Source organism: Oncorhynchus mykiss, chromosome 21, assembly GCF_013265735.2.
Source record: "Oncorhynchus mykiss isolate Arlee chromosome 21, USDA_OmykA_1.1, whole genome shotgun sequence".
Lineage (NCBI taxonomy): Eukaryota > Metazoa > Chordata > Actinopteri > Salmoniformes > Salmonidae > Oncorhynchus > Oncorhynchus mykiss.
The window spans coordinates 13261397-13285071 of record NC_048585.1 but is presented as its reverse complement, the minus strand read 5'-3'; the positions used below and the strand labels follow the sequence as shown (position 1 = coordinate 13285071).

General features: G+C 48.3%; 1 protein-coding gene across 13 annotated transcripts in view; it reads left to right on the top strand.

The window, feature by feature from the left end:
* The window catches only part of LOC110500961 (neuron navigator 3), a 508233-nt gene that overhangs the window by 323829 nt on the left and 160729 nt on the right, over nucleotides 1-23675 (top strand). For all 13 annotated transcript variants that reach the window (XM_036956987.1, XM_036956988.1, XM_036956980.1 and 10 more), the window contains 2 exons: nucleotides 9646-9763; nucleotides 10890-10942. In XM_036956987.1, coding sequence (XP_036812882.1) covers nucleotides 9646-9763; nucleotides 10890-10942 — 171 coding nt within the window. The remainder of the gene's footprint in view (nucleotides 1-9645; nucleotides 9764-10889; nucleotides 10943-23675) is intronic.

The window sequence follows — 23675 nt, the reverse complement described above, 5'->3', positions numbered from 1 at the left end:
GGCTGACTGGTGGTGTGATGAGGAGGGGTAGCGTTAGTGAGAGACTGACTGACTGGTTGGCTGACTGACTGGCTGACTGGTGGTGTGATGAGGAGGGGTAACGTTAGTGAGAGACTGACTGACTGGTTGGCTGACTGACTGACTGACTGGCTGACTGGTGGTGTGATGAGGAGGGGTAGCGTTAGTGAGAGATTGACTGACTGGTTGGCTGACTGACTGACTGGCTGGCTGGTGGTGTGATGAGGAGGGGTAGCGTTAGTGAGAGACTGACTGACTGGTTGGCTGACTGACTGACTGACTGGCTGACTGGTGGTGTGATAAGGAGGGGTAGCGTTAGTGAGAGACTGAATGACTGGCTGGCTGACTGACTGACTGACTGGCTGACTGGTGGTGTGATGAGGAGGGGTTGCGTTAGTGAGAGACTGACTGACTGATTGGCTGACTGACTGACTGGCTGACTGGTGGTGTGATAAGGAGGGGTTGCGTTAGTGAGAGACTGACTGACTGGTTGGCTGACTGACTGACTGGCTGACTGGTGGTGTGATGAGGAGGGGTTGCGTTAGTGAGAGACTGACTGACTGGTTGGCTGACTGACTGACTGGCTGACTGGTGGTGTGATGAGGAGGGGTAGCGTTAGTGAGAGACTGACTGACTGGTTGGCTGACTGACTGACTGGCTGACTGGTGGTGTGATGAGGAGGGGTTGCGTTAGTGAGAGACTGACTGACTCTAGCTGAGAAGTGATGCGCCAGCAGGAGTTGTCATCGCTCCACAACCGAGCTGCTTAATTGCTGGCTGATCTGAGGCTGTCATTCTCAGGATGCATCCCAAATGGCATCCTATGTCCTATCTAGTGCACTACTTTAGACCAGAGCCTTATGGACCATGGTGCACTAGATAAGGAAAATCTGCTTTTTGGGTCGCAGTGATCCACCATTTGTCTCCCCTCGGCCCCCCCTTACTGGCCCATGTCCATCCATGCGTCAGCTTGCAGTACTGAGAGAATCCTTGATTGACGTGCGTGAGCGCATCCAACAACAGAATCCATCCAAACTGCATCCCGCCATGCAATTATTTTATTCTCTCCCACTCAGGATTTTCACAAAATGAGGGACTGTCGTGCCAGATATGTACTTTGGGAATATTAATCAAAGCTTACGTGTGTCTTTTTGACCGCACATTCAAATATTTTGAGAATGACGAAGTCATGATTGTACAAATTAGACCTAAATAAAAGCTTGAATGTTTCAAAGATAAATCCTCAAGGAAAGGGTAAATACACTACAGTAGCTTTGTAGATCAGACCTTACTTGTAGAGAGAGAGGGAGGGAGAAAGATGGAGAAAGAGAGGGAGAAAGAGAGAGGGAGAGGGAGGGAGAAAGAGGGTGGGAGGGGGGGAGAAAGAGGGAGAAAGAGAGAGAGAGAGGGAGGGAGGGAGAGAGAGAGAGTGAGGGAGAAAGAGAGAGGGAGGGAGAGGGGGAGAGAGAGAAAGAAGGTGGGAGAGAGAGAGAGGGAGGGAGGGAGAGAGAGAGAGTGGTAGAGGTTGAGATGGAGAAGGAGAGGGAGCAAGAGATTCAGATAAGTTAAGCACAGTTCATGACATTCTGGGAATTCCAACTGACATACCTTCAGAGCGATACGGCTTCATCAGGTCTAAGTGAAAATCCCCTAGATCCACCAGGAATGTGCGTCTGTGATTTGCCAGAATCAAACACAAACCAAACTCCGCCGCCCCTCGATATGATTGGACAGATTCATTTTCAAACCGACCAAGTCGGGGCCTGACCAAGTTTTTTGGAACACACAGTCTCAGCAATGATTGACAGTTGGTGTGGTTAAGAAGCTGTTCACTTCGCTATGGACCTATTCAAAGGATGCGCCCCAGAATATATATTGCTGTGGAGAGATGCTGCCCTATGGGCCTTGGTCAAAAGTAGTGCACTATATAGGGAATAGGGTGTCATTTGGGACACTTACATAGTCAGATTGTGTGGAATAGGAGGCCCACTCTCCTCTGAAGACAAGATAGTGAGAGTTTCTCTGAGAAAATGGGGGTTTGAAGATGTCTCGTGCCCATGGGAGTAGTCTATACAGGTTAACAGTAGTCTATACAGGTTAACGGTAGTCTATACAGGTTAACGGTAGTCTATACAAGGTAACAGTAGTCCACACAGGTTAACAGTAGTCTAAAACGTTTAACAGTAGTCTATACAGGTTAACAGTAGTCTATAACGGTTAACAGTAGTCTATACAGGTTAACAGTAGTCTATAAAGGTTAACAGTAGTCTATACAGGTTAACAGTAGTCTATACAGGTTAACAGTAGTCTATACAGGTTAACAGTAGTCTATACAGGTTAACAGTAGTCTATACAGGTTAACAGTAGTCTGTACAGGCTAACAGTAGTCTATACATGTTAACAGTAGTCTATACAGGTTAACAGTAGTCTATACAGGTTAACAGTAGTCTGTACAGGCTAACAGTAGTCTATACAGGTTAACGGTAGTCTATACAGGTTAACAGTTGTCTATACAGGTTAACAGTGGAAAGGCCTTCCATTGGGAAGGATGTCTCTCCTGGCACCGTCCAACTTGGATTCACTGTCTTGGGGGATTTCTGACAGGGCGTTTTTTTCTTCTGTCGATCACTTGATCGCTCCCAATCCTGACTCGTCGTTCTTGACAGAGATGCTCTCTGATGACGGTTCATTACAGAGCATTGACTCATCACTCTCAAGTTTATGCAGTTTTTATGTAGAGCTTAATTATGCAGGAATTGTCTCTTTGCCAGGCTTGGATGTTTGATGGGAGTGTAAACGGTACCTCTCTTCATCCAACCTCCATGTACTACTCCTGAGGCTCAGTTCCCCAGGGTTCATGGTAACATTGCAGAGAGATGCCTATATATAATCAACCCTCAAATACAATTACCCTGTATTAGAACTGAGTGGTCAGAGCCCCTTGACTGAATCGGCTCAGAGAGTAATGCTGAGTCTCTAATGGCAGCCTATTGACCAGGGCCCACAGACTACCCATAGACTGCCCATAGACTGCCCATAGACTGCCCATAGACAGCCCATAGACTGCCCATAGACTACCCATAGACTGCCCATAGACTGCCCATAGACTGCCCATAGACTGCCCATAGACAGCCCATAGACAGCCCATAGACTGCCCATAGACTGCCCATAGACTACACATAGACTGCCCATAGACTACCCATAGACTGCCCATAGACTACCCATAGACTGCCCATAGACTACCCATAAACTGCCCATAGACTACCCGTAGACTACCCATAGACTGCCCATAGACTGCCCATAGACTGCCCATAGACTGCCCATAGTTAGAGGTTGGTTAGAGCGTTGGACTAGTAACCGGAAGGTTGCAAGTTCAAATCCCCGAGCTGACAAGGTACAAATCTGTCGTTCTGCCCCTGAACAGGCAGTTAACCCACTGTTCCAAGGCCGTCATTGAAAATAAGAATTTGTTCTTAACTGACTTGCCTAGTTAAATAAAGGTAAAATAAAAAATCAAATAAAAATAGACTGCCCATAGACTTCCCATAGACTACCCATAGACTTCCCATAGACTACCCATAGACTGCCCATAGACTACCCATAGACTACCCATAGACTGCCCATAGACTACCCATAGACTACCCATAGACTACCCATAGACTTCCCATAGACTACCCATAGACTTCCCATAGACTACCCATAGACTGCCCATAGACTACCCATAGACTACCCATAGACTACCCATAGACTTCCCATAGACTACCCATAGACTGCCCATAGACTTCCCATAGACTACCCATAGACTGTCCATAGACTGCCCATAGACTGCCCATAGACTGCCCATGGACTACCCATAGACTGCCCATGGACTACCCATGGACTACCCATAGACTGCATTGTCAGTCACTCCTTGGCGCTCGATTCACTAATAGCAGTCTAATACAGTGTAGATCCAATAGGTGGACTCTAATGTGGATATTGATCCCTGTCCCATTGCAATAACTATACACTCCCTTGACTGTATTGATGAGATACTATACATCTACTCTAGCTATTTGCCACTAACTGTTTTAAGAGGGAACAGTAAACCAAATCAAGACGGTTGTGTTTCGCTTTGTCACTGAGTACCACTCTGTTCAAGGAGGCAAGATCTGAGACCCAAATGGATCCCTATAGTGCAATACTTTTGATAAGGTTCAATAGGCCTCTGATAGAAAATATTGCACTATATAGGGAATAGGGTGCCATTTGTGACTCAGGCTAGGAGGTCGCTGCGACCTTCACACCATGTCACCAGTGATCATGTCAGCAGAACCCTCAGACCCCGAGAGAGGGGGACATTTGTCATGTTCTCTGTTAGCCAGACAATTCTCTGTCTCTATCTGTGTCTAGATGACTGTGACCTGCCTGTAGGGGGAGGGAGGGAGAGAGGGAGAGAGAGAGAGAGGGAGAGAGAGAGATGGAAAGGAAAGAGAGATGGAAAGGAGAGAGAGATGGAAAGGAAAGAGAGATGGAAAGGAAAGAGAGATGGAAAGGAGAGAGAGATGGAAAGGAGAGAGATGGAAAGGAGAGAGAGATGGAAAGGAAGGAGAGATGGAAAGGAGAGAGATGGAAAGGAGAGAGAGATGGAAAGGAAGGAGAGATGGAAAGGAGAGAGAGATGGAAAGGAAAGAGAGATGGAAAGGAGAGAGAGATAGACGGCAGGGAGGGAGGGAGGGAGGGAGAGATAGACAGACGGCAGGGAGGGAGGGAGGGAGGGAGGGAGGGAGGGAGGGAGGGAGGGAGGGGATGTGTTTAGCTGTAGTAAAAGGACAGGGATACAGCCAGAAGCCAACACACACATAGGTAACACACACTGACAGCTTTACCTTCTTAGCTAACCCGTGGGAGCAGCCAGGGGGTGTCCCATCCTTTTGAACAGCCAGGGGGTGTCCCATCCTTTTGAGCAGCCAGGGGGTGTCCCATCCCTTTGAACAGCCACGGGGTGTCCCATCCCATTGAACAGCCAGGGAGGGAGGGAGGGAGGGAGGGAGGGGAGGTGTTTAGCTGTAGTAAAAGGACAGGGGTACAGCCAGAAGCCAACACGCACATAGGTAACACACACTGACAGCTTTACCTCCTTAGCTAACCTGTGGGAGCAGCCAAAACTACACCTCAGTGCAGTGTCATGTTTGGCCTCGTCGTCATATGAACTACTGGGTGTTAGTGTGTGTGTGTGTGTGTGTGTGTGTGTGTGTGTGTGTGTGTGTGTGTGTGTGTGTGTGTGTGTGTGTGTGTGTGTGTGTGTGTGTGTGTGTGTGTGTGTGAGTGTGTGTGAGTTTGTCTGTGTGTGATTGTGAGTGCGTGTGTTACATCCCATCCTTCTCTGCTATACATATCAGTGATAAAATACCACTGCTTCGACTTCCACAGCACAGTAAATACCCTTGGCCTGTATAAAGTCACAGACAGGTCTGCTTCAGTCCCTCAAGTCCTGAGGCTCTGTCTCGCCTCGGTAGCTGGCTGGCTCCCCCCGGAGGTATTAAGGGGCCACTGCAGGTTGCCGGCAGTACCTGCGCAGCCATAGACACTGCATTGTGCTCCGACTGTAAAGCAGTCTGCTCGCCGCAAGGCACTCTCACACTGGCGTGAAAGCTGTTTTTTGTTTATCTGTACAGGAGCCTGACGCTGAGGGAGATGGCTTCATAACAGGTACATTGACAGCTCTGTAGCTAGCCTCACAGTAGCTCTGTAGCTAACGTCACTGGAGAATAGATAGTTGTTGTAACTGCTCCGGGGAGCTTGGATGGAGGGAGAAGGGGGTGTGGGCTTGTGCGGAGAGGTGTGTGTGTGTGTGTGTGTGTGTGTGTGTGTGTGTGTGTGTGTGTGTGTGTGTGTGTGTGTGTGTGTGTGTGTGTGTGTGTGTGTGTGTGTGTGTGTGTGTGTGTGTGTGTGTGTGTGTGTGTGTGTGTGTGTGTGTGTGTGTGTGTGTGTGTGCCCTGTCCTGATGTCATTATTCTCTATGAACGTTGAGAGTGGCACGGCTGAGGTTAGGGCTTCTGTTAGACATGCCGTTGCAAGTCAGTGTTCTGACGTTGCCCGACACCGTTTGTTAGCTGAATAGAATTGCAAGTCAGAGCTGTTAGCAAGAAAAGAAAATAATGAGTCGGGGAAACTGAGACAGTGACGCACGAAATGTTGAACAGTGAGTCTCTATTTAAGGGGCTTAAAGAGACCGAATGAATAGAAACAACAGTGAAGACAAAGGGAAGAGGAGAATGAATGAGAAGCTGTTAATGTTCACCGTCAGTGTCACAGACACGGGTAGGTTCAGGCTGGCTGCCTAGTTGAGTTTGAAATGAAATAAAGAAGTTGGCTAGGCAAGTTCTTTGTCAATCTGTTGTTGTGGTTTGTGTGTAGGTTCAGATCACACACGGGCTGGAATGTCTAACGTTGCTGTAATGAATGCACTGGGGGTATAGAGTCACCTTGAACCAGTGTCCTTACAGTGTCCTTACTTTTTCCCTCCGTGACATTATCTGGTTTAGAGACTGCCTTGTAATCATTTTCTCTTTTCTGTCAGACCCATTTACTTCATAGTATGTGTCCCAAAATGGCACCGTATTCCCTATTTAGTGCACTACTTTTGAGCAGGCCCATATGGTCTGGTCAAAAGTAGTGCACTATACCGCATAGGGTGCCATTTTGTGGCGTAGGACTAGTGGAATGTAGTTTAACACCATGGAGCCACGCAAGCTTTTCAGATTGTCAATTATTCCAGCATTTCTGAATGTGATGGCAATTTATACAATCATCATTAGAGAATAAGCAACATTTAATTCTAGTGTTGAGCATGTTGTTTGTTTGGCTGGGCGGTGGGAATTCAAGTTTGGCTGGACAGAAAAACCCTAACAAACAACTCCAAATGTTTCCTCCAGTTGACAGATGCGGTTGCAGTCAGTTTCTCTCTCACCAAAACAATGGCTTGTGGTGAATTTAATTGAATCCGTCTTGATGAGGCACACCTCCCCTCGTGTCAAAAAGCTGATTGAACACTCCCCTTTTACCAGAGACATCCCTGGCAGAGGAAACTCTCTCTCCCTCTCTCCCTCGCTCCCTGTGATTGTGTCAATGCGGCACTCTCCTGATTCACACTTATTTTTTGGGAAAGGGGGAAGAGAGGGAGGAAAGTGCTGCAGAGGTGCAGAGGATCAAGAGCACCTTCCTCCTCTGCAGGCTCCTCTCTTTGAGGAAGTTTCTGTCACTTCCTGTACCCCCCTGGCATTCCAAACCCCGGCCCCTGGCCGCCCCGGTGCATACTTGGTATTATCTGTCGCAGCAATTAGTAGAGATGTGATGAACCCAGTCCGTTCTCCATATCCCTCGGCCATCATAGTATTTCCCGCGGCTTCCGTGACCAGAGGTGTCGGAATGTGAGGCTCTTCTCCACACTGTGGTTGTTCCCCCTCCTCAGGCAGTAGTGGTGGTGCGGCCTAGTGGGACCTGGTTTAAGAGTGTGTGTACTGTACTCCGGTGTGTGTGTGTGTGTGTGTGTGTGTGTGTGTGTGTGTGTGTGTGTGTGTGTGTCTAATGAAGGTGCTTCCCACCTCTCCCTGGTTCTCTTTAATGCCTCCCTCATCAGAGAGAAACCGGCGAACAAAACCACAACAGACAAAACCTTTGAAAGAAGGCGTCTTTGAAGGATACGTGCCCTGTTCCCTGAAAGAGAGAGAAACACCGTTAATTGGGAGCAATGTGTGAGGCAGAGGGGGGAAAAGGAATCATTTCCTAATAAGGAGCTTGGTTTTTATGAGGGAGTTGCTGGGAAATGGGAACCATAGGCTGGTAGATGTGAAGTGCCTATAATCTGCATATATGTACATCTTTTAACCTCTCTATCAAGTGTTCCTTTTAAAACTGCCCCTTTGGTGATATTGAAGTGGTTTTAACTGAGTCTCAGTCAATGGCGTTATTAGTAGGCCACCAGTGGACTGAAAGTCACAGACAAAACCCCTCCACAGAGGCCCTTGCATTTCTAAGCGGATTTTGACATTGAAAATTCCTCATGCTGGTGGAGTTCTCAAACAAACACACGTAGGATATGAAGAAAAAAAACAGCCCTCGCTTTTCTGAATTAATCTGAGGATAACAAGAAGAGAGTGAGGCTCTGGTATGGTCGTGGGCATCTTTGAGTGGCTCCACAACGGACCCCTGAGGTACGCCTTTTTCAAAGTACCCCCTAGAGAACCCAGTGGAAATAAAGTCTGTCAGGGAAGAAGAAGAAGAAGAGCCCTTCTGTCTCTGAGTATTTCCATGAAAACGCTGCAGACACAGTTCCTCCTGCCCTCCCTGTGGTTCCCTCCTCCTGCAGGCAGATAGATAGTATGAAAAGATGATCCCCTCAAAATGAGTGTGCAGCGAGATAGATAGGGGACTGCCTGAAGAGAGTTGTAGGAATGCAAGGATAAACCGCAGAAGTAATGCCCCTAACAGACCTGGTCAAAATCTCTGCAGCTGTTAGTTTCAATCACCAGTACAGTACATAGCTAACAAATCAACCTATTGGTTTGAGGGCCGTGATGATACCAGTATCACAATATGTTTTCCATGGCAAAAATGAAAACATGAAGCAGAACACACTCTTTGGTCCTTTAACAACCTGCTGTATGTAAAATATTGTGTGCTATAGCACATAAATAAATACATGTGATTCTGGATGACAACATAATGATGTTTCATTAGGGCTGTTTTCCTAAAGAAGTTAAGTCCGTTTGCTGTTTTGTTTCCTAGCCACGATACCACTATACTGGCAGCGTCCTGGGTTTATGGATTCTATTGAAAGACCTTCAGTAACAGCAGTTAAACGTCCCGCTGGTGATGCGTTAGTAGCAGGTCGGATCTCTTCTTTAAAAGGCTGATCTGATCTCCTTCCCAGTCCTGCAGAGTGAGCTCATAAACCCAGCGAGTCATCCTCATGTTGTGAGCGTCTGTCTTTGATCAAATATTTGTGTTTGTGTTGGAGAGATGTATTGGGAATCCACTGTTTGGTTAATACTCACTGGCGCGCTGTGTGCTACTTATGTTGAGATGGAACTGGGCCGTCTGATTCTGGGATATAGGAGGACTAAGGAAGCCTGTGTTTGTTATTCTGTGTGGTCGAGGTCAGCAGTGACCGCGGTACTAAAACAAACCTGACTCATACCTCAAATAGGAAATGCCAAGCACTAAGCTTCCCATCTTTAAATTAGTCAGATCAACGTGTTGAACTTTCACTCTCTCCCTCTCTCTCTTTCTCTCTCTTTCGCTCTCTCTCTCTTTCGTTCTCGCACCCTCTCTCTTTCACTCACTGTTTCTGTCTCCCTCTTTGTCTATGCCTCTCTCTCTCTCTATTTCTCTCTTTCTCTCTCTTTCTGTCTCTATTTCTCTCTTTCTCTCTCTTTCTTTCTCGGTCTTTCTCTCTCTTCTCTCTCTGCCTTTCTCTCTCTCTGTATATCTCTCGCTCTCTGTATATCTCTCTCTGTCTCTGTCTCTCTCTCGCTGATAAAGCTGAAGATCCTGCCAGCCTCCATCGGTCTCTCTCTCTCTCTCCTTTCTCTTTGTCTACAGTTATAGATCCTAGCCTTACCCCATATTGTCCTCTATGTTGTAGATTTATACAGACTGGGCCAACCACTACCTGACCAAGTCTGGCTGCCCTCGACTCATCAAGGACCTGACCATAGACATTGCTGACGGAGTTCTGCTGGCAGAAATCATCCAGATCATAGGTGAGAGAACACACACACACACACACACACACACACACACACACACACACACACACACACACACACACACACACACACACACACACACACACACACACACACACACACACACACACACAGCCTCTGTTATAAACACACACACACAGGCACTGACGCAAACACACACACACACTCGCTGACGCAAACACACACACACACACACACACACACACACACAGCCTCTGTTATAAACACACACACACAGGCACTGACGCAAACACACACACACACTCGCTGACGCAAACACACACACACACACACACACACACACACACACACACACACACAGCCTCTGTTATAAACACACACACACAGGCACTGACGCAAACACACACACAGGCACTGATATAAACTAACACGCACAGACGCAATCAAGCACACCCACACACATGTACACACACACACTCCTGACTTAACCTCGCTTGTTAGGCTGAGGGAAACTCTCCATTTACCCAGCTATAAAACGTAACGGTGTAGGCATTTAGACGGAACACAAAGGCTTTATCTTCATTTCCGACTGGTCTCTGTCAGGAGAGGAGCTCCAGCCCTGGCAGCCCACTACACACAGACTGTAAACTAGTCCTGCTCTATTGAACCATGTGTCTCCCATGTGTATCTTTTAGCTAGCCTAGAGAGGCTGGTGTTGATGCTCTGCCTCTCTCTTTTTCCCACCTCCTGGGCTGTCTTGAAACTTTACCCCTGCTCTCCACAACAGACAATGGCCCGAGATCCCGCGTCAGTAACACTCAGGCAGCAGCTGATGAATTAGCAGAGACTTTTCTTTCCCCAAACTTTCACTGCTTCGTGGTTGGGCAGGGGGCATTCCTACACACACACACACACACACACACACACACACACACACACACACACACACACACACACACACAGAATCACACACACACACAGAGAGCGAGAGAGATCCATGCTCCCCCTGTCGCTGAGCTCTGTAAGGGCTCCTCCACTAGACTAGACTAGAAGTCCCCTAATTCAGAAGGGTCACTGGTGCTCCACTGTGTGTTTAGGCACTTCTTGTTGTGGGAAGGTTTCACACTTCATTTTTTTGTTGTTTTTGTTCTTCTTCCAGCTAATGAGAAAGTGGAGGACATCAATGTCAGCCCCAGGAGTCAATCACACATGGTGAGTCTGCTAGTTCATCTTTCTTTTTGTGGAGCTGATAGTATTATTTCTGCTTTTATTTTTACTGTCACGCTATTGAAGCGTTGGTCTGGTTGAGAGTCTGTGTGCTTGAGGACATGTTTTGTAGGTCTTTCAGGGTACTGTCATGGTTTTGAAGCGTTGGTCAGGTTGAGAGTCTGTATGCTTGAGGACCTGTTTTGTAGGTCTTTCAGGGTACTGTCATGGTTTTGAAGCGTTGGTCTGGTTGAGAGTCTGTGTGCTTGAGGACATGTTTTGTAGGTCTTTCAGGGTACTGTCATGGTTTTGAAGCGTTGGTCTGGTTGAGAGTCTGTGTGCTTGAGGACCTGTTTTGTAGGTCTTTCAGGGTACTGTCACGCTATTGAAGCGTTGGTCTGGTTGAGAGTCTGTGTGCTTGAGGACATGTTTTGTAGGTCTTTCAGGGTACTGTCATGGTTTTGAAGCGTTGGTCTGGTTGAGAGTCTGTGTGCTTGAGGACATGTTTTGTAGGTCTTTCAGGGTACTGTCATGGTTTTGAAGCGTTGGTCTGGTTGAGAGTCTGTGTGCTTGAGGACATGTTTTGTAGGTCTTTCAGGGTACTGTCATGGTTTTGAAGCGTTGGTCTGGTTGAGAGTCTGTATGCTTGAGGACATGTTTTGTAGGTCTTTCACGGTACTGTCATGGTTTTGAAGCGTTGGTCTGGTTGAGAGTCTGTGTGCTTGAGGACATGTTTTGTAGGTCTTTCAGGGTACTGTCATGGTTTTGAAGCGTTGGTCTGGTTGAGAGTCTGTGTGCTTGAGGACATGTTTTGTAGGTCTTTCTGGGTACTGTCATGGTTTTGAAGCGTTGGTCAGGTTGAGAGTCTGTATGCTTGAGGACATGTTTTGTAGGTCTTTCAGGGTACTGTCATGAACATGTTTGATTGTTTTGCAGGAAACCTAACAGTACTATTCAGAGACCACAGAAGGCTGACTGCTATGGTCCTAATTGCATACATCTCTTAGCCAAGAATATACTCTTTCAATGATGTGACTCTAAATGCATAACGTCTAATTGCACACAGCCCACAGCTTGACGATTACCTCTCAATCTAACTACTATAATTCAGTGGGTTCTCTCACTTTGTCCGTCTGTTTTGGCATCTTTTACACTAGTGTAATTAAAATCGACTTAGCTAGCTGTATTGCCGTGTAGTCTGAGTGTAGTTTTAATGGATTCTGAGGGGGGATTACAGACTAGGCTTCTGTCTTACAGTAAGCCCAACAGGGTTGGTGTTTGGCCAAAGCCCTGTGTTTGTGGCTAGAGCTGGGTCTGGTCCACTGTGACACACTGGTCACTAAGGGCTCTCCCCTACAAGCCCACAGAAATGCAGGTCCAGACGCCAGCCACCCCTGTCCCTAAAGGATTTGTGCTGGAGGAGGTGCCTAATTATGTGTATGTGTGTATGTGTGTGTGGGTGTGTGTGTGTGCATGTGTGCGTGTGTGTATGTGTGTGTGTGTGTTCACTCTTTGTCTCAGTCACTCAAAGCCCATTGATCCAGCATGAGCCTCAGAGGGCGTGCCAGCCCCTGTGGTGGGGAGGGGAACTTGACTTCGAGGAAACACGTCTGCTTGTGGCTCGGGGTATATGGAGGGGGAACATAAAACACACTCTGCGGCGATAAAACACACTCTGAAAACCTGTATGCCACATCACCTCCAATTATCCTCTGTTACCTCAGTTGTTCCTGAATTGCCCTTTGACCCTCAGTGGCTTGCCATAAATCCACCCAGTTCTGAGGACCAATGTTTTCCTCTCTCCGGAGCTGCTCAGTGCAACACGGCTCCACAAGTGTGTCAGATGTTGCCTCTGCTATAAAACCTACAGGACGGTAGCTCTCCAGGAACAGGGTTGGAGTTAAAACCTACAGGAGGGTAGCTCTCCAGGAACAGGGTTGGAGTTAAAACCTACAGGATGGTAGCTCTCCAGGAACAGGGTTGGAGTTAAAACCTACAGGAGGGTATCTGTCCAGGAACAGGGTTGGAGTTAAAACCTACAGGAGGGTATCTCTCCAGGAACAGGGTTGGAGTTAAAACCTACAGGAGGTTAGCTCTCCAGGAACAGGGTTGGAGTTAAAACCTACAGGAGGGTATTTCTCCAGGAACAGGGTTGGAGTTAAAACCTACAGGATGGTAGCTCTCCAGGAACATGGTTGGAGTTAAAAACCTACAGGAGGGTAGCTCTCCAGGAACAGGGTTGAAGTTAAAACGTACAGGATGGTATCTCTCCAGGAACAGGGTTGGAGTGAAAACCTACAGGAGGGTAGCTCTCAAGGAACAGGGTTGGAGTTAAAACCTACAGGAGGGTATCTCTCCAGGGTCATGGTTGGAGTTAAAACCTACAGGAGGGTAGCTCTCCAGAAACAGGTTTGGAGAGCCCTGCATTCAACTGTTGATGGGAAGCATAGGTGCTGTGAGGGGCACCCGAATGGCTTTACATACCATTCAGCTTGATAGTGGACGATTGACAGGATGGGATGATGTGAGGGAAACTGAAGAAGGAAATGGAACACTGTTAACATGGCATTGCAGTGACTATGGATATCCATATTAGGCAAACGTCCAATTCCCTAACACGTTACGTTAGTGTTGCTATCACTGTGTAAAATCTATTAAGTACAATTTAATAATATTGTAGTTACTCATTGTTTCATAGGACCTACAGCAGCAACCCTTAATCTAAGCCACAGGGTGAAGTTACTCATTGTTTCATAGGACCTACAGCAGCAACCCTTACCCTAAGCTACAGGGTGAAGTTACTCATTGTTTCATAGGACCTACAGCAGCAACCCGTAATCTAAGCCACAGGGTGAAGTTACTCATTGTTTCATAGGATCTACAGCAGCAACCCTTAATCTAAGCCACAGGGTCAGGTTACTCATTGTTTCATAGGACTTACAGCAGCAACCCTTACCCTAAGCTACAGGGTGAAGTACAGTGTAAAACTGAGTAATTACATTACTAACTGGAGTAATTACACTGTACTAAGGGCTCTTTAATGTAAAGTGAGTCACTCCGTCTATATCACCGCCACTGAGCGGAGAAATGACTAATTCCTTAAGTCTTGTTCATTGAGCTTTTTGGAGATTGTAGCTGTGTAGCTGAACAACACAGAATAAACTATTTTCAGCAGGAGAGGAGCATCTCTTATTGCCTGAGGAAGTCGGAGGAACAGACTTCTCTCCAACACGGCTCCAGCTATACTTCACCGACTGAATTGCATAATAGACTCTCTCCCATTGATCTGACTCTGCTCAGGTCGGCTAATTCATCTGCCTGGAAAGTGGCTAAACGCTCATCTAAGGCCAGCTAGCCAGTAGTGAGCATCAATTGACCCCAACACATTTGTTCTCCATTAGTGAAAAAGCAAGAGGTAGGGCATCCCTGCCAATTGGGGTACCAGGGGGGAGAAATGTGGGAGGAAACCTTGAATACTTTACATGTGAGGGATGGTAGCGATTCCAAGGGGCATGCCATTCTCGGTGGTCGATTCTGGAATTCCGAGCAAGCCTTTCTCCAAACATGCCGCTTGGGGTGTTTTGGGGTTGGGTTTGCTGGGAACTGAGACTGGGAGTTTCTGTAGACCACATCCTGACCCGCAGTACAATATTGTCTCAGTGGGGAGACTGGACGAGCTCTCTTCAGAGGCAGGCTGAGCCAAACAAGAGAAGAAGAATCTCAAATGTGTTTCCTAGCACATCCTCTCTCATTTACACTTGAGTCATTTAGCAGCCGCTCAGAGGCACTTACAGTTAGTGCATTAATCTTAAAATCGTTTGGTGGGAAAACCACATATCTCAGTCATAGTAAGTACATGTCTCCTGGGTGTTTTTTTTTGTTGGTCTCCTCAAAACCCATTGGATGAGATGGTCAGAGGGCAGGTTCCTCTGCCCATTTCATCCAACAGGTTTTGAGAAGGAGGCGAGGAGAGAGGAGGCGATGAATCAAGAAAATGCCATTGAGATTCTCTCAAGGACAAGGCAGTGTAAAGGGATTACAGCCTGATTATGTCTCTTTACACTGGGTTAGCCATGTGGGGAGGAACTCACACGCTGTTCATTAAGACATCACGTCGGAGCTCCGCGTCTTTTAAGCGTCTCTTTCATCTCACGGCATGTTTCACGCTTCTCTTCCACTGTTAAACCTAAGGCTTTCTGACAGCGACACTTCTCTAATTGTATATGGAGCAGCCAGGGGACTTAGATGTGCACAAACAGGGCCCTTGAACGGAGCAGTTTCCTTCTTCTTCTTTAGTCGTTGGTGAAGAAATGATGGTCTGACAGAGAATGACAGCCTGGATCGTAAAAGGCTCTGTTCAGCAGAAAGATAAAGCTAATTTCTGGCGTCGCTAGTCAACCGCAGCACACCAGCGGAACGCAGACATGACGTGGACTCAGTTCACTGTCCTTCTGAAGTCGCTGGAGTCTAAGAAGCCCCAGTGTCTCTGTAGTTGGCACTGTACTGATGTATAGTTTTACAGATGAATCATAGAATAGCTCAAGAATTTAAAAAAATATATATTATGATTGAATTAGTTGTCTGTAATTGTTTCCATATGTCCTTCGTCTATGCTTGATGATGTGTTTTAATGTATGCACAGAGCCGTAAACAAACTTTCCCCGTGGGGATAATAAAGTGATTATCTTTATTTTCACAGAGACTTGAGGCAGTGATGCCAGCTTTCCCTGAGCAGCACTTTAACCTAGTAGTTTCCCTCAGAGAAAGCCTCAGGCTGCATTAGTCACTTTCCCCCAGCAGCACTTTAACCTAGTAGTTTCCCTCAGAGAGCCTCAGGCTGCATTAGTCACTTTCCCCGAGCAGCACTTTAACCTAGTAGTTTCCCTCAGAGAGAGCCTCAGGCTGCATTAGTCACTTTCCCTGAGCAGCACTTTAACCTAGTAGTTTCCCTCAGAGAAAGCCTCAGGCTGCATTAGTCACTTTCCCAGAGCAGCACTTTAACCTAGTAGTTTCCCTCAGAGAGCCTCAGGCTGCATTAGTCACTTTCCCCCAGCAGCACTTTAACCTAGTAGTTTCCCTCAGAGAGCCTCAGGCTGCATTAGTCACTTTCCCTGAGCAGCACTTTAACCTAGTAGTTTCCCTCAGAGAGCCTCAGGCTGCATTAGTCACTTTCCCTGAGCAGCACTACCCTAGTAGTTTCCCTCAGAGAGCCTCAGGCTGCATTAGTCACTTTCCCCGAGCAGCACTTTAACCTAGTAGTTTCCCTCAGAGAGAGCCTCAGGCTGCATTAGTCACTTTCCCTGAGCAGCACTGTAACCTAGTAGTTTCCCTCAGAGAGAGCCTCAGGCTGCATTAGTCACTTTCCCTGAGCAGCACTACCCTAGTAGTTTCCCTCAGAGAAAGCCTCAGGCTGCATTAGTCACTTTCCCTGAGCAGCACTGTAACCTAGTAGTTTCCCTCAGAGAGCCTCAGGCTGCATTAGTCACTTTCCCCCAGCAGCACTTTAACCTAGTAGTTTCCCTCAGAGAGAGCCTCAGGCTGCATTAGTCACTTTCCCTGAGCAGCACTGTAACCTAGTAGTTTCCCTCAGAGAGAGCCTCAGGCTGCATTAGTCACTTTCCCTGAGCGGCACTGTAACCTAGTAGTTTCCCTCAGAGAAAGCCTCAGGCTGCATTAGTCACTTTCCCTGAGCAGCACTGTAACCTAGTAGTTTCCCTCAGAGAGAGCCTCAGGCTGCATTAGTCACTTTCCCTGAGCAGCACTGTAACCTAGTAGTTTCCCTCAGAGAGAGCCTCAGGCTGCATTAGTCACTTTCCCCCAGCAGCACTGTAACCTAGTAGTTTCCCTCAGAGAGAGCCTCAGGCTGCATTAGTCACTTTCCCTGAGCAGCACTACCCTAGTAGTTTCCCTCAGAGAGAGCCTCAGGCTACATTAGTCACTTTCCCTGAGCAGCACTACCCTAGTAGTTTCCCTCAGAGAGAGCCTCAGGCTGCATTAGTCACTTTCCCTGAGCAGCACTACCCTAGTAGTTTCCCTCAGAGAGCCTCAGGCTGCATTAGTCACTTTCCCTGAGCAGCACTTTAACCTAGTAGTTTCCCTCAGAGAGCCTCAGGCTGCATTAGTCACTTTCCCTGAGCAGCACTTTAACCTAGTAGTTTCCCTCAGAGAGAGCCTCAGGCTGCATTAGTCACTTTCCCTGAGCAGCACTACCCTAGTAGTTTCCCTCAGAGAGCCTCAGGCTGCATTAGTCACTTTCCCTGAGCAGCACTTTAACCTAGTAGTTTCCCTCAGAGAGCCTCAGGCTGCATTAGTCACTTTCCCCCAGCAGCACTTTAACCTAGTAGTTTCCCTCAGAGAGAGCCTCAGGCTGCATTAGTCACTTTCCCTGAGCAGCACTACCCTAGTAGTTTCCCTCAGAGAGAGCCTCAGGCTGCATTAGTCACTTTCCCTGAGCAGCACTACCCTAGTAGTTTCCCTCAGAGAGAGCCTCAGGCTGCATTAGTCACTTTCCCTGAGCAGCACTACCCTAGTAGTTTCCCTCAGAGAGCCTCAGGCTGCATTAGTCACTTTCCCTGAGCAGCACTTTAACCTAGTAGTTTCCCTCAGAGAGCCTCAGGCTGCATTAGTCACTTTCCCTGAGCAGCACTTTAACCTAGTAGTTTCCCTCAGAGAGAGCCTCAGGCTGCATTAGTCACTTTCCCTGAGCAGCACTACCCTAGTAGTTTCCCTCAGAGAGCCTCAGGCTGCATTAGTCACTTTCCCTGAGCAGCACTTTAACCTAGTAGTTTCCCTCAGAGAGCCTCAGGCTGCATTAGTCACTTTCCCCCAGCAGCACTTTAACCTAGTAGTTTCCCTCAGAGAGAGCCTCAGGCTGCATTAGTCACTTTCCCTGAGCAGCACTTTAACCTAGTAGTTTCCCTCAGAGAGAGCCTCAGGCTGCATTAGTCACTTTCCCTGAGCAGCACTACCCTAGTAGTTTCCCTCAGAGAGCCTCAGGCTGCATTAGTCACTTTCCCTGAGCAGCACTTTAACCTAGTAGTTTCCCTCAGAGAGAGCCTCAGGCTGCATTAGTCACTTTCCCTGAGCAGCACTACCCTAGTAGTTTCCCTCAGAGAGAGCCTCAGGCTGCATTAGTCACTTTCCCCGAGCAGCACTTTAACCTAGTAGTTTCGCTCAGAGAGCCTCAGGCTGCATTAGTCACTTTCCCCCAGCAGCACTTTAACCTAGTAGTTTCCCTCAGAGAGCCTCAGGCTGCATTAGTCACTTTCCCCCAGCAGCACTTTAACCTAGTAGTTTCCCTCAGAGAGCCTCAGGCTGCATTAGTCACTTTCCCCGAGCAGCACTACCCTAGTAGTTTCCCTCAGAGAGAGCCTCAGGCTGCTGCATTAGTCACTTTCCCCCAGCAGCACTTTAACCTAGTAGTTTCCCTCAGAGAACCTCAGGCTGTATTAGTCACTTTCCCCGAGCAGCACTTTAACCTAGTAGTTTCCCTCAGAGAGCCTCAGGCTGCATTAGTCACTTTCCCCGAGCAGCACTTTAACCTAGTAGTTTCCCTCAGAGAGAGCCTCAGGCTGCATTAGTCACTTTCCCTGAGCAGCACTTTAACCTAGTAGTTTCCCTCAGAGAAAGCCTCAGGCTGCATTAGTCACTTTCCCTGAGCAGCACTACCCTAGTAGTTTCCCTCAGAGAGAGCCTCAGGCTGCATTAGTCACTTTCCCCCAGCAGCACTACCCTAGTAGTTTCCCTCAGAGAGAGCCTCAGGCTGCATTAGTCACTTTCCCCCAGCAGCACTTTAACCTAGTAGTTTCCCTCAGAGAGAGCCTCAGGCTGCATTAGTCACTTTCCCTGAGCAGCACTACCCTAGTAGTTTCCCTCACAGAGCCTCAGGCTGCATTAGTCACTTTCCCTGAGCAGCACTTTAACCTAGTAGTTTCCCTCAGAGAGCCTCAGGCTGCATTAGTCACTTTCCCTGAGCAGCACTGTAACCTAGTAGTTTCCCTCAGAGAGAGCCTCAGGCTGCATTAGTCACTTTCCCCGAGCAGCACTGTAACCTAGTAGTTTCCCTCAGAGAAAGCCTCAGGCTGCATTAGTCACTTTCCCTGAGCAGCACTGTAACCTAGTAATTTCCCTCAGAGAGAGCCTCAGGCTGCATTAGTCACTTTCCCTGAGCAGCACTACCCTAGTAGTTTCCCTCAGAGAGAGCCTCGGGCTGCATTAGTCACTTTCCCCGAGCAGCACTACCCTAGTAGTTTCCCTCAGAGAGCCTCAGGCTGCATTAGTCACTTTCCCTGAACAGCACTTTAACCTAGTAGTTTCCCTCAGAGAGCCTCAGGCTGCATTAGTCACTTTCCCTGAGCAGCACTTTAACCTAGTAGTTTCCCTCAGAGAGAGCCTCAGGCTGCATTAGTCACTTTCCCTGAGCAGCACTACCCTAGTAGTTTCCCTCAGAGAGCCTCAGGCTGCATTAGTCACTTTCCCTGAGCAGCACTTTAACCTAGTAGTTTCCCTCAGAGAAAGCCTCAGGCTGCATTAGTCACTTTCCCTGAGCAGCACTACCCTAGTAGTTTCCCTCAGAGAGAGCCTCAGGCTGCATTAGTCACTTTCCCCCAGCAGCACTACCCTAGTAGTTTCCCTCAGAGAGAGCCTCAGGCTGCATTAGTCACTTTCCCCCAGCAGCACTTTAACCTAGTAGTTTCCCTCAGAGAGAGCCTCAGGCTGCATTAGTCACTTTCCCTGAGCAGCACTACCCTAGTAGTTTCCCTCACAGAGCCTCAGGCTGCATTAGTCACTTTCCCTGAGCAGCACTTTAACCTAGTAGTTTCCCTCAGAGAGCCTCAGGCTGCATTAGTCACTTTCCCTGAGCAGCACTGTAACCTAGTAGTTTCCCTCAGAGAGAGCCTCAGGCTGCATTAGTCACTTTCCCCGAGCAGCACTGTAACCTAGTAGTTTCCCTCAGAGAAAGCCTCAGGCTGCATTAGTCACTTTCCCTGAGCAGCACTGTAACCTAGTAGTTTCCCTCAGAGAGAGCCTCAGGCTGCATTAGTCACTTTCCCTGAGCAGCACTACCCTAGTAGTTTCCCTCAGAGAGAGCCTCGGGCTGCATTAGTCACTTTCCCCGAGCAGCACTACCCTAGTAGTTTCCCTCAGAGAGCCTCAGGCTGCATTAGTCACTTTCCCTGAACAGCACTTTAACCTAGTAGTTTCCCTCAGAGAGCCTCAGGCAGGCATTAGTCACTTTCCCTGAGCAGCACTTTAACCTAGTAGTTTCCCTCAGAGAGAGCCTCAGGCTGCATTAGTCACTTTCCCTGAGCAGCACTACCCTAGTAGTTTCCCTCAGAGAGCCTCAGGCTGCATTAGTCACTTTCCCTGAGCAGCACTTTAACCTAGTAGTTTCCCTCAGAGAGCCTCGGGCTGCATTAGTCACTTTCCCCCAGCAGCACTTTAACCTAGTAGTTTCCCTCAGAGAGAGCCTCAGGCTGCATTAGTCACTTTCCCTGAGCAGCACTTTAACCTAGTAGTTTCCCTCAGAGAGAGCCTCAGGCTGCATTAGTCACTTTCCCTGAGCAGCACTACCCTAGTAGTTTCCCTCAGAGAGAGCCTCAGGCTGCATTAGTCACTTTCCCTGAGCAGCACTTTAACCTAGTAGTTTCCCTCAGAGAGCCTCAGGCTGCATTAGTCACTTTCCCCCAGCAGCTCTTTAACCTAGTAGTTTCCCTCAGAGAGCCTCAGGCTGCATTAGTCACTTTCCCTGAGCAGCACTGTAACCTAGTAGTTTCCCTCAGAGAGAGCCTCAGGCTGCATTAGTCACTTTCCCCGAGCAGCACTGTAACCTAGTAGTTTCCCTCAGAGAAAGCCTCAGGCTGCATTAGTCACTTTCCCTGAGCAGCACTGTAACCTAGTAGTTTCCCTCAGAGAGAGCCTCAGGCTGCATTAGTCACTTTCCCTGAGCAGCACTACCCTAGTAGTTTCCCTCAGAGAGAGCCTCAGGCTGCATTAGTCACTTTCCCCGAGCAGCACTACCCTAGTAGTTTCCCTCAGAGAGCCTCAGGCTGCATTAGTCACTTTCCCTGAGCAGCACTTTAACCTAGTAGTTTCCCTCAGAGAGCCTCAGGCTGCATTAGTCACTTTCCCTGAGCAGCACTTTAACCTAGTAGTTTCCCTCAGAGAGAGCCTCAGGCTGCATTAGTCACTTTCCCTGAGCAGCACTACCCTAGTAGTTTCCCTCAGAGAGCCTCAGGCTGCATTAGTCACTTTCCCTGAGCAGCACTTTAACCTAGTAGTTTCCCTCAGAGAGCCTCGGGCTGCATTAGTCACTTTCCCCCAGCAGCACTTTAACCTAGTAGTTTCCCTTAGAGAGAGCCTCAGGCTGCATTAGTCACTTTCCCTGAGCAGCACTTTAACCTAGTAGTTTCCCTCAGAGAGAGCCTCAGGCTGCATTAGTCACTTTCCCTGAGCAGCACTACCCTAGTAGTTTCCCTCAGAGAGAGCCTCAGGCTGCATTAGTCACTTTCCCTGAGCAGCACTTTAACCTAGTAGTTTCCCTCAGAGAGCCTCAGGCTGCATTAGTCACTTTCCCCCAGCAGCTCTTTAACCTAGTAGTTTCCCTCAGAGAGCCTCAGGCTGCATTAGTCACTTTCCCCCAGCAGCACTTTAACCTAGTAGTTTCCCTCAGAGAGCCTCAGGCTGCATTAGTCACTTTCCCCCAGCAGCACTTTAACCTAGTAGTTTCCCTCAGAGAGAGCCTCAGGCTGCATTAGTCACTTTCCCCCAGCAGCACTTTAACCTAGTAGTTTCCCTCAGAGAGAGCCTCAGGCTGCATTAGTCACTTTCCCCGAGCAGCACTACCCTAGTAGTTTCCCTCAGAGAGCCTCAGGCTGCATTAGTCACTTTCCCTGAGCAGCACTTTAACCTAGTAGTTTCCCTCAGAGAGCCTCAGGCTGCATTAGTCACTTTCCCTGAGCAGCACTTTAACCTAGTAGTTTCCCTCAGAGAGAGCCTCAGGCTGCATTAGTCACTTTCCCTGAGCAGCACTTTAACCTAGTAGTTTCCCTCAGAGAGAGCCTCAGGCTGCATTAGTCACTTTCCCTGAGCAGCACTACCCTAGTAGTTTCCCTCAGAGAGAGCCTCAGGCTGCATTAGTCACTTTCCCTGAGCAGCACTTTAACCTAGTAGTTTCCCTCAGAGAGCCTCAGGCTGCATTAGTCACTTTCCCCCAGCAGCTCTTTAACCTAGTAGTTTCCCTCAGAGAGCCTCAGGCTGCATTAGTCACTTTCCCTGAGCAGCACTGTAACCTAGTAGTTTCCCTCAGAGAGAGCCTCAGGCTGCATTAGTCACTTTCCCCGAGCAGCACTGTAACCTAGTAGTTTCCCTCAGAGAAAGCCTCAGGCTGCATTAGTCACTTTCCCTGAGCAGCACTGTAACCTAGTAGTTTCCCTCAGAGAGAGCCTCAGGCTGCATTAGTCACTTTCCCTGAGCAGCACTACCCTAGTAGTTTCCCTCAGAGAGAGCCTCAGGCTGCATTAGTCACTTTCCCCGAGCAGCACTACCCTAGTAGTTTCCCTCAGAGAGCCTCAGGCTGCATTAGTCACTTTCCCTGAGCAGCACTTTAACCTAGTAGTTTCCCTCAGAGAGCCTCAGGCTGCATTAGTCACTTTCCCTGAGCAGCACTTTAACCTAGTAGTTTCCCTCAGAGAGAGCCTCAGGCTGCATTAGTCACTTTCCCTGAGCAGCACTACCCTAGTAGTTTCCCTCAGAGAGCCTCAGGCTGCATTAGTCACTTTCCCTGAGCAGCACTTTAACCTAGTAGTTTCCCTCAGAGAGCCTCGGGCTGCATTAGTCACTTTCCCTGAGCAGCACTTTAACCTAGTAGTTTCCCTCAGAGAGAGCCTCAGGCTGCATTAGTCACTTTCCCTGAGCAGCACTACCCTAGTAGTTTCCCTCAGAGAGAGCCTCAGGCTGCATTAGTCACTTTCCCTGAGCAGCACTTTAACCTAGTAGTTTCCCTCAGAGAGCCTCAGGCTGCATTAGTCACTTTCCCCCAGCAGCTCTTTAACCTAGTAGTTTCCCTCAGAGAGCCTCAGGCTGCATTAGTCACTTTCCCCCAGCAGCACTTTAACCTAGTAGTTTCCCTCAGAGAGCCTCAGGCTGCATTAGTCACTTTCCCCCAGCAGCACTTTAACCTAGTAGTTTCCCTCAGAGAGAGCCTCAGGCTGCATTAGTCACTTTCCCCCAGCAGCACTTTAACCTAGTAGTTTCCCTCAGAGAGAGCCTCAGGCTGCATTAGTCACTTTCCCCGAGCAGCACTACCCTAGTAGTTTCCCTCAGAGAGCCTCAGGCTGCATTAGTCACTTTCCCTGAGCAGCACTTTAACCTAGTAGTTTCCCTCAGAGAGCCTCAGGCTGCATTAGTCACTTTCCCTGAGCAGCACTTTAACCTAGTAGTTTCCCTCAGAGAGAGCCTCAGGCTGCATTAGTCACTTTCCCTGAGCAGCACTTTAACCTAGTAGTTTCCCTCAGAGAGCCTCAGGCTGCATTAGTCACTTTCCCTGAGCAGCACTTTAACCTAGTAGTTTCCCTCAGAGAGCCTCAGGCTGCATTAGTCACTTTCCCTGAGCAGCACTACCCTAGTAGTTTCCCTCAGAGAGCCTCAGGCTGCATTAGTCACTTTCCCTGAGCAGCACTTTAACCTAGTAGTTTCCCTCAGAGAGCCTCAGGCTGCATTAGTCACTTTCCCCCAGCAG